Source organism: Phasianus colchicus, chromosome 21 (genome assembly GCF_987193195.1).
Source record: "Phasianus colchicus chromosome 21, bPhaCol1.hap1.1, whole genome shotgun sequence".
In the NCBI taxonomy this organism is placed as follows: Eukaryota; Metazoa; Chordata; class Aves; order Galliformes; family Phasianidae; genus Phasianus; species Phasianus colchicus.
The window spans coordinates 4,250,863-4,266,076 of record NC_143456.1 but is presented as its reverse complement, the minus strand read 5'-3'; the positions used below and the strand labels follow the sequence as shown (position 1 = coordinate 4,266,076).

Genomic DNA, 15,214 nt, shown 5'->3' with positions numbered 1-15,214 from the left:
CCTCCCGCCGCCGGCGGCCGCTGTCAGGATGAGGCGGAGGAGGCGGAGGCCCGGGCCGGCAGCTCCCGTCTCTCGCCGGGGCCCCCTGGCGTAGCGGTTCCCGCTCCGACGCCGCGGCTGGAGGCGGAGGAGGCCGCGGCGGCGCCGCCCGCCGGAACCATGGCCCAGCCGGGCCCGAGCGCCCCGACGGACGGTAATGGGAAGCGGCAATGGGGAAGCGGCCTCGCTGCGCCGGGCCGAGCGGCCTGCCCGAGCGGCTCCGGCTGGGGACGGGGGAGCGCGGCCTGGCCGGGCCGCGGCGTTGAGGAGCTGGGATCGGAGCGGGGCGGGCGGCGCGGGGAGCGCCTGGAGAGGCCCGGCCGGGTGCGAGGGGAGGGCGGCGGGGAGAGGCGGCCGGGGAAGGCCCCGGGAAGGCAAGGAGGGCACGGCAGCCGGCTGATCCGGGCTTATTGTGGACGAGGGCGGCTCCCGAGCGTGCACGGGGAGGGAGGGCAGCCCTCGAGAGGACGCTGCTTGTTGGGGAAGGGGATCTGCAGTGCTGGGGGAGGCTCCTGAGCACGGAGATGCGGGCACACGGCGGTGTCATCACAGCGGTGCTGCGGGGCTCTTGGGCTCAGGTCCGGAGCTGTGCGTGGACGGTTGGTTCGTGAGGTGGAAAACACAAAGGCAGTGACAGCTGTTCTTACCTGTGTAGGAGGGAGATAGGCTCTGCGTGAAGGTTCCTGTCATGGAAAGGGTATTGCTTTCTTTTTCGTGAGGAATTACAGGCAAGGAAATAATTTCTTTTTTTCCCCCGTGGAATAGATCACAGACCTGTCTGCGTGTCAGAAAAGCTGCAGTTAGTGCTTTATTTGGAAGATGGGCTTGAAGGAACGATGTTAAGGACGGTGTTTAATGAGATGCGTGGAAAAAGGATGAGAGAGCAAGAAATCTTAAGTCGAAGCTGATCAGAAGGTGGAAACAGGAGGCCTGGGGCCAGATGTGCAGAACCTTGAAGGATTGGTGCTTACCCTGGCGTGGCACTGTGACAGGGGGCTCTTTTTTTAGACAGCAGATGAGTTTCCCTGGGAAAGTAGGGGAGTGATGTATCCTTAATTATGCGTATCTAGGGAACTGTGCGGGCTTTTTGTTGTTGTTGCGTTTACACAGGAACGTGCTTATTCTCGGGGATTTCAGTCTACCTTGTCAAAGTGTTTATGATGAAGGAGCTTAGGGTTATTTATTTTTTTTCCCCGCATTAAGGTCAATGACTGCATGCTCACCCTTTGAAAGCGCTGAAGGGAAGGTGAATTTACTTGCTGCCATGACTGTAAGGTTACCCTTGGTGTGGGTTGCTGTGTACCTTCTAGTGAATAACCATTGTTTATTGTTCTTCAGCCTTTTCTTGAGAGAGCTACAGAACAGCTTGCAACAAATTTTCTTCTTGGCTCTTGCAGAGAATTTGACTGCAGGTGTGCTGTGGAACTGTGCTGCTTGACCAGGAAAGGTAGCTGTATGTGAGTTATGTATTAGAAGTTACAAGTTGGGTAGATTTTTGTCACTGTTTAAAAAGAATGCAGGTAACATTAAGTGATTTGATAGGTTGATGAAGTCTGTCTGGTAAGAGGTATGGATTGCTGTCTTTCTCACGTTTTCTTCTACAAGAAGGTGAGGATGCTGTAAGACCTATGGTAGGGGAACGTGGCTGAAAGTTGGATGGATTCTGAAAAATGCTTGCTGTGTTCTTGCACTGAAGAATTGAGAGCTTCTAAAATGGCTCCTTTCCCCCACCCTCCTTTGGCAGTAATAGGATCTGTTTGTTTTGTGTTTTTCTTTTCATCCACTTTGATCAATATACTATTGTTCTCGAGACTGTTGGATTTATTTTTAAGGAACCTGTCAAAAACTGTGCCTTGAAACTTCTCTGTTGTATTTTAATATATAGAAAGTGTTGAAGAAGTGACTTATTCAATGTTCTTGGCTGTCTGCACTGAATTGATTGCTTAAGGGAATAGTGTAATCTCTGATTTAAGGTTACGTGTGACAAAATAGTGCTGGATTAGTATATTCCTCCAAGAAAATAATCACAGTTTTGTTACAATTACTTACGTTGATTATGAGTACCATATACATTCTTCACCTGTACAAGACACTGCCTATGTTTTGGGGGTTTCTTTGATACTGAAAACATGTATAAAAGACTCTAATAGAGAAAAAAAGACATAATGGAATGATATGAGAAGAGTTATATGTAGGATATATATTCTATTCTAATGCCCATATTTATATTAGAAGAGGCGAAGGAATAACACAGTGAAACAGTAGAATGGATGTTAGGTCCTGCCCTGTTTTTGTACTTTGGCTTAGTATAGAAGTTAATAACCCTCTGATTCTTTTGTGTGGGGTAATAGAGTTTCCATGTGATAACAATCGCAGAGAGGCTGAGAGCAGAGTCCTCTGGCTGCTCATGTGGCTTTGTGCACTGTGCTGTTAACTCTTGGCTGATTATGTCAACCTGTGTTGCAAGTAGATGCGTGCTTATTGATCCTGGTCACCGTGGCTTTTGGGAGATTTTTTATTACTGTGTGTCATCTGGATTGTGTGACTGGCACATGCCTAATTTGTGCCTAATGCCTAATTTAAAAATACATGTTTTCATTTTGAAGATGGCGTGGCTCTCACCTTCCTTGTGCTTAATTCAGAGCTGGGTGCTTGCCATCTCCAAAAATAGGGTTACCAAACAAAATGTTTTGACATAATTTTTCCCTGTCAGAATGCTTAGGCTTCAGCATCGCTCTCCTGCTTGTATCTGGAAAATGCTTCAGTGAGGAAACTGGTATTACATCAAACACTAATTCTTCAAGGCTTAAAATAATAATAATGGCATGCAAATTATTTGCAAATTGAAGTCTTACTGTATTAGTAAACTTAAACCATTGGTACATTCCAACTGATAAATAGCACAAGCATTGATATCATCCTGTAAAGGAAACTGTCTCGTCAGCGCAGTCCGTCATAATACAAGAAAAATTACCAGCCAAGAGTACAATATTGGAGTAAATCTCTCTACACTGTGCTTAGGCCAGCAAAAATACTGTGTCTCTTTGTGGTCAGAGCTTATGCCAACTCTCAGTGGAGAAGACTGCTCATATAGGGGGCTGGAGGATGCTGTCATACTGATTTTAGTACCAGCAGCACCACGGGGTGCACTGTTGCCCTGTGCAAGTCACATGGGATTCTAACAAGAGCAGAGATCTTTCTGTTGTTGTATTTCTCACATATCTCAGAGTTTGGGCATAGCTAAGGAGTCTGGTATGTCATGTGGAAAATTAAGAAACAAAGCTTGTCTTTTACGTTCTACGTCTTCCACTGCTACATTTCTAGTTATTTTCCTTACAAATGTCACTCAAGTAAAATTGAAATATCTGAAAATGCTATTACTCATCTCCAAAGGTAGGTGTGGCTGGTAAGGGACTGGTTTCAAGCGCTGAAGTTCAGCTCTGTGTTGTTGATGTAACTGTCAAATATTAAGCTCTTTTCTCTTGAGTAATAACAACAAAATTGCTGGTACTTTCCAAGAGCTAAAAATGTCTATAGTTTTATTTTTCTTGCTTTTAATTTAATACATTATTTATTAGTGGCTAATATTATTAAACAAATACGTTTATCTAAAAAAAAAAACCCACAAATTAATGCATCTCTTTTTAAATTGTATGTTTTTCTGTATTTGTTCAGTGGTCACATCTGGAGTTTGGCTTCAGAAGTGAAGCAGACACCTTGAACAAACAGATTTCCACCAAGTAGAATTTCTGAGGAAGTGTTGATCAGCTCAGCAGGTCGGTGTGCTCAGCAGTGGAAATATGCACATTTAGGGTGCCTGTTTCACTTCTGGAGCCAAATCCCAAATCTCTCTCTTAATTTTTGAAAAATGCACTGAGTCTGTTCATTAAAATTAGCTGCTGACTTGCCTGAAGGCACAAAGAGTATACTTTAACACATGGGCCATCTCTCTTACATTTTGAAGTCTGGGAAATATAAATTCTTTGCCCATTTTATAGTTTCTTGGCTAGTTCACCATCATCACAGACAAGATGGCCTTAGTAAATGTTTTCTTTCTTTTCTGGCCTGATGCCTCAGGATGCTTTCCCATAGCCCTCTGTGGGTGGAGCACATTCCCACTGTGGAGCTAGTTTGTGTGTGCTCCCTTGAAAGTGGTCGAGGAAGGAATTTTATTTTAAAACTTTTAATAAGCTAAAACAAATAATGTCTCACAGTGTGGGAAGGGACCAAATCCCATCGGCTCTGTAGCGGGTGATGCTGAATGGCTTCTTGGGTTTTCACTCCAGGCACTATATTAAAAAGCATGCCTAAGATGTGAAGTTTTCTATATTATATTTAGGTGAGGATTTTTGTTTAAATGAAAGTTTGTCTTTAAAACGAAACACGTGGAATTATGGCTTTACTCCAACTGAAGTCTTGTAAGATAAGCACTGATAACGTTGATAAGCAGCACTTACTAAGCAGACTTCTAAGCAGTACCTGACACTGAGCTGGAGGGGGTGGGAAAAATGCAAGACAATAGCAAGCAGTAAATGCCATCTTGTGTGTTTTTTAGGAGGAACATCTTCCACTCCAAAGGTCTTGTGGTTCATAGTCTTTACTTGCAGACTTGTTTTCTGAACCTGGGGTAGTGGTGTCTGAGTTAATGGTACCAGTCTCTGCATGTTACTCTATAAATAGTATAAGTATTGTGTAATTTTAGTCATGGTATAGTCAGTTAAACATGATGATGAATTATCTCTGGAAAAATGTAAATCACTTGATATCTTCATATAAATTGACATAGAGGAACACGTGAGTAGTGCAGTCTTAGTTAATATGTCTGTATCTTTCAGAAAGAAGAGAATTGCTTTTCGGCACTTCATTTGAGAAAAAAGTCTGGGTTGTCGTGTCACTTTATCAGTGGTGCATATAGTACCTTAAAAAATGCAGAATTGCAGCACATCTGTTAATATAGTGATGTATTTTATTTGCTCGTAAGTACAAAATGAACGGCCCAGTTAATTTATTTTCTAAGTCAGGGATATTTCAGCCTCTGGTCTTCAGACCCTTGTTGCTTAGGGACTGCTTCTGTTCTACTTTCTATGGACTCTCTGCAACAGAAACCCAAACATATCTGTTGTGACAGGGCTTTAATTCTTTTTTTTTTTTTTTTTTTGTTTATAAAGGAGGCCTGGATGGTTGCAGGAGGAAAAAAGACTGAGAAAACTGTATTTAATGTGACAGAACAGAGCCAACCTCCTTAGGTATCCATAATATCAGAAGAGTGGCTGGAAGCTTCTGCAGATGCCACCTTCTTATCTTACAGTATGCCCAAGTCATTCGTTGAGAAAATCTGATGAATTGCTGCATTGGTTGTATTTTTTTTTCCCCATTCATGTCTGCTTCTCTCAGCTGTGGCTTCTTCTGGCTGTCAGCTGACTCGTGGTGCATCTCCTCTCCTGTCTTCACCCTCTGCTCCTGTTCCATGGCCCAGCTCCTCCACACACAGCACAGAGAAAAATAAAAGCTTTCAACTCACCCTTCACATGTTTCATCTCCCCTGGCAATTTCAGACAGTAAAGTGACAGGGTAATTCCTCTGAAATGTTGCCTTACACGACCTTTGGGCACAGATTCTTCCTCTCTGAGGTCAAATGACTGCCTGTTTGGTTGGCTTGGACAGCTACTGCTCCTCAGCTGATTCTCTCTGCTTCCTCTTTAGTTCTCCTTTCCCCTCTATCTCCTCACCTCCCTTAAACATGCTTTCCCTCCAGCAGTCCCACTGCTGCTGCTGTCCTTGCCCTCATTTCAGCCTCCCCTTTCCTTACTTGCTCTGCTCACAAGTTAGCACATCCTCCGCATCTGCTTCCTCCATGCCTCCATTCTGCTTCTTCTGGAGAAAAACTGTGTGACTGCTCAAACTTCCTCCATTAAAAATGTCTTCTTTTTTCTTTTCTGCACAGCATGCTCCCAGCCGTGCTGATTCTCAACTTGTTTGCCGTTTTGTTGTGGATTTTTTTTTTCTTAGTTGTTCTTTAAGTTCTCTTCAGCCACTTTTACTGAGAAGATTTTGTGCTTTACTCTTGATACAGAGCAGGTACTCACCTGCTTTTAAACTTCCAGCTTCTCACTGTTTTCTCAGAACAGACTGTAGTATTTGGCAGGCACTGGACTTCAGCTTCCTATTCATCATGAGATTGGCTGATATCTAATTCTTTAATACCTTGGTTTCTTTATTTGTAAACCAAAGCAGTTATGCATCACAGATTGCAAAATGTAATTGCTTGAGTTCTACTGCCTTTGTGTTTGGAAAGGTAGAAGAATATGAGAGCTCCAACTTTGTCTTATCAGAGCCGTTCTGAAGAAGTGGCTTTGAGAGAGAGAGCAGGAAAATTCCACTGTGCAAAGTGCTCTGAACTATGGGCAGCTGAGAGCCCTGCCTTGTGGGTCCAGCAGTGTTAATAACTGCAAAATAACGTAAGATCTTAAAACAAAACCCACCAAGTCCAATGTAGTTACATCATAAACAGGAGAGGCTTGTTGTCCTGTGATGCCTCATGCCGAGGGAAAAAATTTAACTTCAAGTGGGATTTTTTGGTTAGCATTTGTTTTCTACTAAGACTTTGTGGTTTTTGAAAATAACTTTTTAAGTAAAGCTGTCTATTATTATATTTCTGCTCCACTGAAATTACACATGGCAAAAAAAAATAAAATCAGAATCAGTAGTTGAAAGAGGAAAATCATTTACTGCGTGACACTCCTGAGGATCTGGCTTGTAGAGTAAGAGATTAACTGGGAGGCAAACCAAACCAGTTTGTTGATTTAGCAGTGTTGCCAATTCTTTTAAGAAAGTTACCTGAACAGACTGTGTGATTTTTTTACTGCATTTCTTGATGCATTTATTTAACTTGCAGGCAGTTGCAGCAAGGCTTTAAATGGCAGCAAGAGAGAAAAATAAGCAAAATTGTAAAAAAGAAAGATAACTCTTTCACCTTCTTAGATTTTTGTCCCAGTGCTTCCATGCATGACTGTTCACCTGCCGCACCCCTGCCTTGGTACTGTCACTTTGTATTTGCATGTCTGGTCACCCTGAAAATATTCCCCAACAAAAAATATATATGTTATATTTTAACCTCTGCTGCATCATTGCTAAGTAAAATGATTAGATTGGCAATGTGGTTGGTTACATTAAAGAAAAAAACAGAACGGAGTAACTTGCAGGCAGTAATTTGCCTACAGTCACAGAGTGTAAAAATAATCCTGATGTCTGTATTTTCATTGTCATTGGCTTACTCTATGAAGAAAGAAGCTCAGATGAGTGCTAGAAGCTACTGCTCAAGTAGTGATTATCTCAACCGTCCTCTCTAAATGTTGATGTCTGGTACCCTTTAAGAGAATTGTATTTTCCAAGGCCTGCTGAAGATCGTGCTGGACTCCTATTGACTACAGACACTACAGAATTGGAACATTCATCTCACACTAACAGTGGTCTGTGCCAGAATCGCTGTGATGTAACTGAGCTGTGGTGTTACTTGGTTTATTGAATAGGAAGCGTCAACGTGGTTCTGTTTGTTCCCATCATCTCATAAACCACCATCGTGGTCATATGGTACATCTTTTAAATTTTCTCTTAAGGACAATTAACAAGTTTTGAAATCACTTTCAAGTAATGCTTTCTTAATTGTCAGCTCGCAACGTCTGTTTACATTTTTTCTTTGTGTTGTATCTAGAGACGTGTGGTAAATTAATGGGAAAGCAATTAGCCAAACTCCAGATTCTGTGTTTGACTGATACTTCTAACTGTGAAAATATTATAGCTGTCTGTCTGGTCTTCACAGCTTCTGTTTGATTTATAGATGAAACTGGAGATGATGTTCACTCCCTAAATAGTGCCAAAAATCATGGTGTTAGAAAGGTTGCCTTCATTGGAGGCACATAGGCTGACATTTATGTGATGATGCATCAGGACAGGTTGTAATAGCACATTGTAGGTTCTCATTTAACTGCAGTTTTGTATTGGTGCACTTGCTTTTGGATAAAAGTAAACATGAGCCTACACTAGTTCTAAAATAGAGCTGTTCTCCACTATATTTCTACCTACTGCTGTAGGTTTTAGCCCAGTTTAAATGCATCTCTACTGGAGAAACCCATTTGGTTGCATTAGATCAAAATGTGTGTGTATATGCAAATACAGAGAGGAAACCTGATTTTGCATTCTGATACAGATTATGCTTGTTGAGGTGTCCCTATTGTGTGAATGGAAATCAGGATTTGTGGAAGTCCATTTAACACTTTAAAATGACAGTCTCAACATCTTTAAAAGAGAAAAGGAGGGAATGTGTTTGGGCTACACCAATCTCAGCTGTCCCCAGGAAGTGCAGGGCAGAAGTAAGGTCAAGCTGTTCCTTATGGCAAGCTGCATGCACTGAGATTTAAACAGGTTATCCAGCTGCACCTGTAGGCTGTGGCTTTGTGTTGCAGCTCCGGCAGCCCAGGAGGGGAGCAGTCCTTGAGTTCCTCCTCCTGGAGTGATGTTACACTCCTATATGTGCCCTTGTGCCCCTGCATGTTGGTCTCATTGCTGAGCCAACTGAGCTCAGCCACTCAGTGGAAAGCTGCTACCTGCTGGATTAAGGATTTTAATTGATTTAGTGAAAGGCCTATTGAGCTTCAGGTCTGGCATAAAGGAAGGGGTGGAGATCTGGTGGCTGCTATGCGGATGTCCAAGGGTATCATTCAGTCTCTTTTTCACAGTTTAAACCAGTCACCAGCCCTGCTGTCTTATTTGTGACAGTTCTTGTAAATGCTCAGCCACGTGATGAGTGTGATTGGAGACTTGGTTTGGCTGAGAATTGGTGGTTTGAAACCCCAACCCTTCTGTTTTTGCTGTATCATGTCTCAGGTCCCTGTACTGCCTCAAGGGTTCTTGAAACACTTTGGGGATAAAGGGAATGTGGCCAGGGGGAGGTAGGAGTGCTGGTTACTCTGTCAGATGACCACCAGCACTTACTTATAACTACAGGCTTAGTCAAGTCTTTATGTTCAGTTTTTCTTATACCCTAGGCATATTTTAGTTGTTTAAAATCATGGATTCACAGAATTGTAGGAGTTGGAAGGGACTTCTGAAGATTCCCCCTAGAGCAGGCTACAGTGGAGCTTATAAGCAGGAAGGGGAGTGACCTTTTACACAGTCTAATAGTGATAGGACAAGGGGGAATGGCTTCAAACTAAAAGAGGAAATTTAGGTTAGATGTTAGGAAGGAATTCTTAATTCAGAGAGTGGTGAGGTGTTAGAACAGGCTGCCCTGAGAAGCTGTGGGTGCTCCATCCTTGGAGGAGTTCAAGGCCAGGTTGGACAGCCTGATCTAGTAGTTTTCAACCACGTCCACAGCAGGAGCATTGCAGCTTGATGATCTTTAAGGTCCCTTGTGACCTTAGCTGACCTACATTCTGTGATTCTGTATGAATTCTGCTATCTCATGGTCATTGCAACCAGGGCTGTCCCCAGCCTTCACGTTCCCAACCAATCCTTCCTTGTTGTAAGAACAAGGTCCAGCAGCACACCTCTCCTTGTTGGCTCCACCACCTGTGCCAGAAAGTTATCTTCCATGCACGGCAGGAACCTGGACTGTGTATGCCTGGCACTGCTGCTTTTCCAGCAGGACTGGTGGTTGAAGTAGCCCATGAGAACTCTCTAATTCTTCCTTTTTATTCTCTGTGCTGCATGCATTGATGTACAGGCACTTCAGAAAAGAAAACAGCAGATGTTGCAGGTATCTCCAGAGGGATGCAAGAGGATCCACCATAGCTGTGCACACTGTTGAGAAGTCTGGCCTTTTGGCTCACGTCATAGGGAGCAGCTGAGGAACATTTGTTGTTTTTCTGGTTGGCCTGGCTCATTCCCCAGTTGGCTGCAGTGGTGTAAGCATTGCCATTTTGAACCTCATGATCCAAGTCATTCAGTTTAAAGCCTGCCTTACTAGGTTTGCCAGCCTGCTGCCTCTTCTGGACAATTGGATCCCATCCCTCTCTAGCAGGTTATAATCTTCATAGAAAATCCCATTGTCATAAAAGCCAAAACCCTTGTGTTGGCACTAGCCACATAGCCAGGAATTGAAATGCATTATGCATCTACTTCTGGCTTCCCTCTTTCCTTCAACTGGCAAAACCGAAGAGAAGATAACTTGGCCGGTGTTTTTCGCTTGTGCTCCCAGGACTTTATAGCCTTCTTTGATTTTGCCCACTTTCCAGCTTCGTGTGACATTCATGCCCGCATGAAAGAACAGTAGTCCTCTGTGGCACTCTCACTGCAGGCTGCCAATATGGTTCCTTCTGGCAGATCTTGTCTCAGGTGTCACAGCTGTAAGAACTTTGTGTCTGGTTTTGGTAGTGGAGGTTGTGTCTGGTTTAGTAGCTGGAGGATGGAGAATGTTGCTCTGTAAATGAGAAGTTCATGCTGGAGGAGGGATTTCTTTCTGACTGCTAAGAAATTCATTTGGTGTTAAGAGGTAGAAAGAATATGAATATATGGAATTATGGCAGTGTTTCCTGACAAGAAATAGATTATCTGAACTTGGGGGAGTAGTAGTCTGTTGTTCTCAGGGAAACTATTAAACTGCTGCAGAAACCTTCCTAGTGATAAGGACTGTATCCTGTTCGTTATCAAACAAAGATGTTAATCATCTTTTATTAGTTGTCATACTGTACTTATCACCACAGTGTCTCCATCTGGCAGCCATATTTTCCAGGCCATTTATCAAGATTTATGTCTTGTAAGTGGTTACTCAGAGGCACCACGTGCTCGTGCCTGCAATGGGCTTTTCTGAGAACTAATGCCTTTGAAATTACTGTTCCTTGAAATTAAATCTTCACCTGCCCCTTTCTTTGGTTTATTCTCTGACTACAAATCTGGGGAGCCAAATTCAGTAAGAAGGGATAAGGAACCACAGAGGGAAAGAAATGTGATATTAATTCCCTTATGTGGTGCTGGTTCACATTCATAGCTCATGAGTTCTATATCTATTACTGCAATTTCAGAGGCTCTTCTCGTACCTGTGAAAGTACATGAATACTTTCTGGTAGCTGTGTGTGTGGAAGTGAGCTTGTACATCATTATTGATTATGTCCGTTTTAATATTGCCTAGAAATATGCTGGTTTGCTTTCAGTGGTAGTTTCCCCACATCACAGTGCTAAACCAGAGAAGCTACTGCCCATATAAATGTCATGAACCAACCTCTGTTTTTCTCTGCATCATTTTCTGTTAATGTTTCTGTTACTGCTGGTCTGCCCTTGTTTCTCTCTCCAAGTGAATATTTCACTTTTGTTACCTTTATTTGAATTTTTCAGTGTGTGAGATCATCATCAGTTTGTTCTTTCTGCACAGGAATTGGGAGGCACGGTGCTTGGGTCTGTAGCCTGAATGCTCTCAAAGCTGCACCTCAGCTACGTGGCAAATAGCAGCATGAGATCCTACGGTAGAGGCACCTAGGGGAAACCTGGAATTAATGAAAATGGTTATGTTTTATATATTAAATTACTTCATCAGAGAGAACAATGCAGCGGGGTTGTTTTGTGTTGTTTTTCTAAGAGCTGAGTTACAATTTTTTCACTTTTTTTTTTTTTTTCCTTCCCCAAAAGAGGGCAGCCATTAATAAATCTGAGAGGGACGTGATAAATATGTTAGAAGGAGTCAAAGGAATTTTCCTCCCTCCCACTGCAGATGAGTCAGCAATTGCATTATCTGAAAGAAAATCAGTACTGAATTTGTTGTCTGGGTTTGGCAAATGTTTACATTTTAAGAAAACATTTATGCTGGTGTGTTCAGAATGGTGAATTATGTAAGTTGTCCTCTATATAGTGGGGTGAGTATCAGAATCATTCCCTAAGAGTCTGTCATTCTGAAATAAAAAAATATTTGATCAGAACAGCAGATTTCCCATTGTTTATTAAAGCAGACATTATCCACTGTTGACATTTTGTTTTTCTTACAAGGTAAGATACTCTGGAAACCTTAGTGTTGAGTGTAATTGCCACGTGAAGTAGCTTTATCCTTATATGTTTGGGATTTGATGGCTGCTTTATACAAGTGATGATTAGATCTGGGAGTGCAGAAAAGCTTGGCAGTAGAGTTCCAGCATGAATAACACGACTCATTCATAACTTCACTCTTACTTCAGTCAAGAAGGATGGAGCTACCTGGCTTTGAAGTACTCAGGAAGGGGAGTGGATGGCACTGCTGGAGGTCTTGTTTATGGGCTGAGGGAGCATCTCCTGTGTGTGTGCTTATAATAGCTATATGGTGACTGTTTAGTTTTAGTGATGAGGTAGGACTGACTGATGAAATAAAAGGAGTGGTGAAAGCACTAGTGTGTGCTGACATGTCTGACAGTTGTGTTGTTTCAGCTTATAAACTCTATTAAATGCTTGAAACACTTTGCCAAGGGAATCAGGAAGGACTATGACTGCAGGGTATGTAGATCCAGACAAGCTTTACGCTAACAGTAGTGCAGTCATGGCAGCACTGGTGCTCAGCACAACCTGTGAAACTTTGTAGGGAAACCTGAACACCATTTGGGTGCTTAACCTTCACTGTGTTCTGTGCTGCCATCACCATGCTCCTGTTTGCTCGAGCAGTGACTAGTCAGAGTAAATGTACACAGCCTGCAGAGTAAATAGACCCTCCATAAACCCAAGAAATCATTGAGTTTTATTTTTGCAGAGAACCAAAATTGATTCTCTTCTAACGTACAGTTATTCCCCTTGCTTCAGCAATTTTTCTTTTTTATAAGAAGCACAGAGAGCAGGGAAAACGCTTGTGATTGCAATAAGATTAATAACTCACCTTTCCATTTTGTGTCTACAGATGGATTCAGTGTTTCTGTTCACTAAAATGTGGCTCACTTGCTATTGACTTTTGGGACTTTCAGATCTGCACTGAAGCCTGCCAACATTGCCAAGATTTAGTTTTGCTTGCAGTAGTATGACCATGTGCAGCCAAAGTAGTTTCTTTTAGGTTACCATCTATCTTGCTGCCTATTTTACTTTTCCAGCACTGTGATTGATCCACTGCTGCCCTATTTTAATTGTCACTTACCCAATGGGACAGAGTGTGGTTGATGTGCTTGAAAAAGAATGCTAGTAGTACTTTTCAGAAATGCAGAGAGGAACTGTGCTCTTTACCTCCCAAAGCAGCAGTGGCAGAAATGAAATAAAAATAAATATAACTATGCCAAAATCTCACGTGTGTTGGTTTGAAACTTGGGTGGAGAAATGTCAGGTGTGTGCACATGGCAGGGAATGGTTTGAAGGCTGGGCAAGGGGTAAAGAACCTGCTTCTGTGATGAGCAATGTGTGGCAGAAGGGGAATGCCCTTGGGAGAAAAAGGTGATTTTAGCAAATGAAAGATAAATTACGGGGGAAAAAATTCAAGCCTGTTTCTGTCCACGTGAACGTATGTAAATAACTGCATTACCCTGATAGTTGATGTGAGTGACCACTGTTCCACTGCATTCTAATTTAAGCTAAGTGTTTAACTAAGCATAAACTTAAAGCTAAACTGAAGTTACCTGGGGCCAGAATGACTAAAAGTGTGGAAGAGGTGAGCATTAGTCACTGCGTGAAGTGGGCTTATCGAGCTGGGAGGGGTAAAGCGTGAGTCCCATTCACTCAGCATAGGGTGGACATCAGGGAGCAGGATCTGGGCAGCAGAGCAGCAGCTGCCTGGTTTTGTGTCTGAGGAAAAAGGCGAGGGAGGCAGTAACAAAGCAGGGAAGTAGTTAACATGTTGTGTGTGCAATAGGAAGGGGGAATAAAGTGGGAAGTGGTAGTGGGGAAAAAATGGGGAAAGAAAAACACTATCTTTGCTTTTCTTTCCTTCTTACAATTCACTATGTAAATATAAGATAATTTTGGTAACAATGATTGCACATCAAAGTTACAGGACAGCATGTTGTGTTATTAACAAGCAATAAGTGACATTCTTGGTAAGCAGATATAAGAAATGCTTCTCTGTTCCTCTGCCTGCTTTATGTCTGTGCTGCTGGATGCAACAGGGCCAGATGTGGCTTTGGTGCTGCCCCAATGGTGTTGCACTGCATGGAGCTGCCCCAGCTGCTGGATGGTGAACTAGATCTCCAGAGGTGCACCTGTGCAGTGCAACTCATTTGAAATGATGTGAAGACAGTCATAGAAACAGCTGTGTGGGATTCTGCAATATCATATCAAATGCTGCTTGGTTGTTAAAGCTATCTAAATACACAGCATTAATTATTAAGTAATTCAGAGGACCCTTGTTTTCTCCTCCCTTTGTTGCATAAATGCTTTTGTTTTCTTCTTCCACACATGGAAAAAAATAAAAAAGATAGGGCTGCCCCAACAGGAAAAGGAAGAGGTAGAAAATGACGCGGCTGACTTTTGTCTCCTTAATATTTGCCAGACATACAGCTTGTGTCTGATCTGCTTTTCAGATTCCAGCTATGTAGGTCTGAGCTCTTGATGTCATGTTTGACACTTTAAATATCAAGTGGAAAGCTTTGTGGCATTAATTTTATAAATAGACCTGGGACTCAAAAATAAACGTACCGATAATCGGCTTTGTCTGTCTTTAATTCTGGGATGGTCACTACGTGTTTGTGCAACTGGAAACTTTGTCATAGATAAAATGAATTCTTTTGGGAGCTGGTTTGTGGAGCAGCACTTCAGTAACAGATAAGAAATGTGTGTTCATTCATGTATTTTCCTTAAATTGATTTTTTTTTTCTTTTCTGTGTACTGGTTTAAGAGAAGGCTTTCTTTGTTTTCAATGGGGTTTCTTTTTGTGTACTTCATTGGTCTTACAGACTTCTTGTACATTGACAGCTCCACTCTTAAGTGAATTTTCTGCCCTTTTTTGAGTTCTTCTGCCTGTTAAGCCACATGACATGCAGCACGCTCATAACATTAACCAGAGAGATGGTGATCCCTGCTTCTGACTCAGTGTCTATGCAACATCATGTTGTTCATTAATAGTTTAATTGGCATGTCTGACCCTGTCATCAGTAGTACCTGATATTCTGAAGAAAGCCTTATTTGTAGCTAATGGTTGGCCAAAGTGACTTCTCATTTGCTTGCTTGATTTTTTCAGTTTGACCTGTGAATTTTAAATTAAACTCTTCTCGGTGCTTGTTCAGCAATTAAGAAATGGGGTCTTCGGGTT

At 42.4% G+C, this 15,214-nt stretch overlaps 1 protein-coding gene across 3 annotated transcripts in view; it reads left to right on the top strand.

The window, feature by feature from the left end:
* Positions 1 to 11: 11 nt before the first annotated feature.
* The window catches only part of RABEP1 (rabaptin, RAB GTPase binding effector protein 1), a 44,229-nt gene continuing 29,026 nt past the window's right edge, over positions 12 to 15,214 (top strand). For all 3 annotated transcript variants that reach the window (XM_090122743.1, XM_090122744.1, XM_031591854.2), the window contains exon 1: positions 12 to 193. In XM_090122743.1, coding sequence (XP_089978869.1) covers positions 160 to 193 — 34 coding nt within the window. In that variant the 5' untranslated portion in view covers positions 12 to 159. The remainder of the gene's footprint in view (positions 194 to 15,214) is intronic.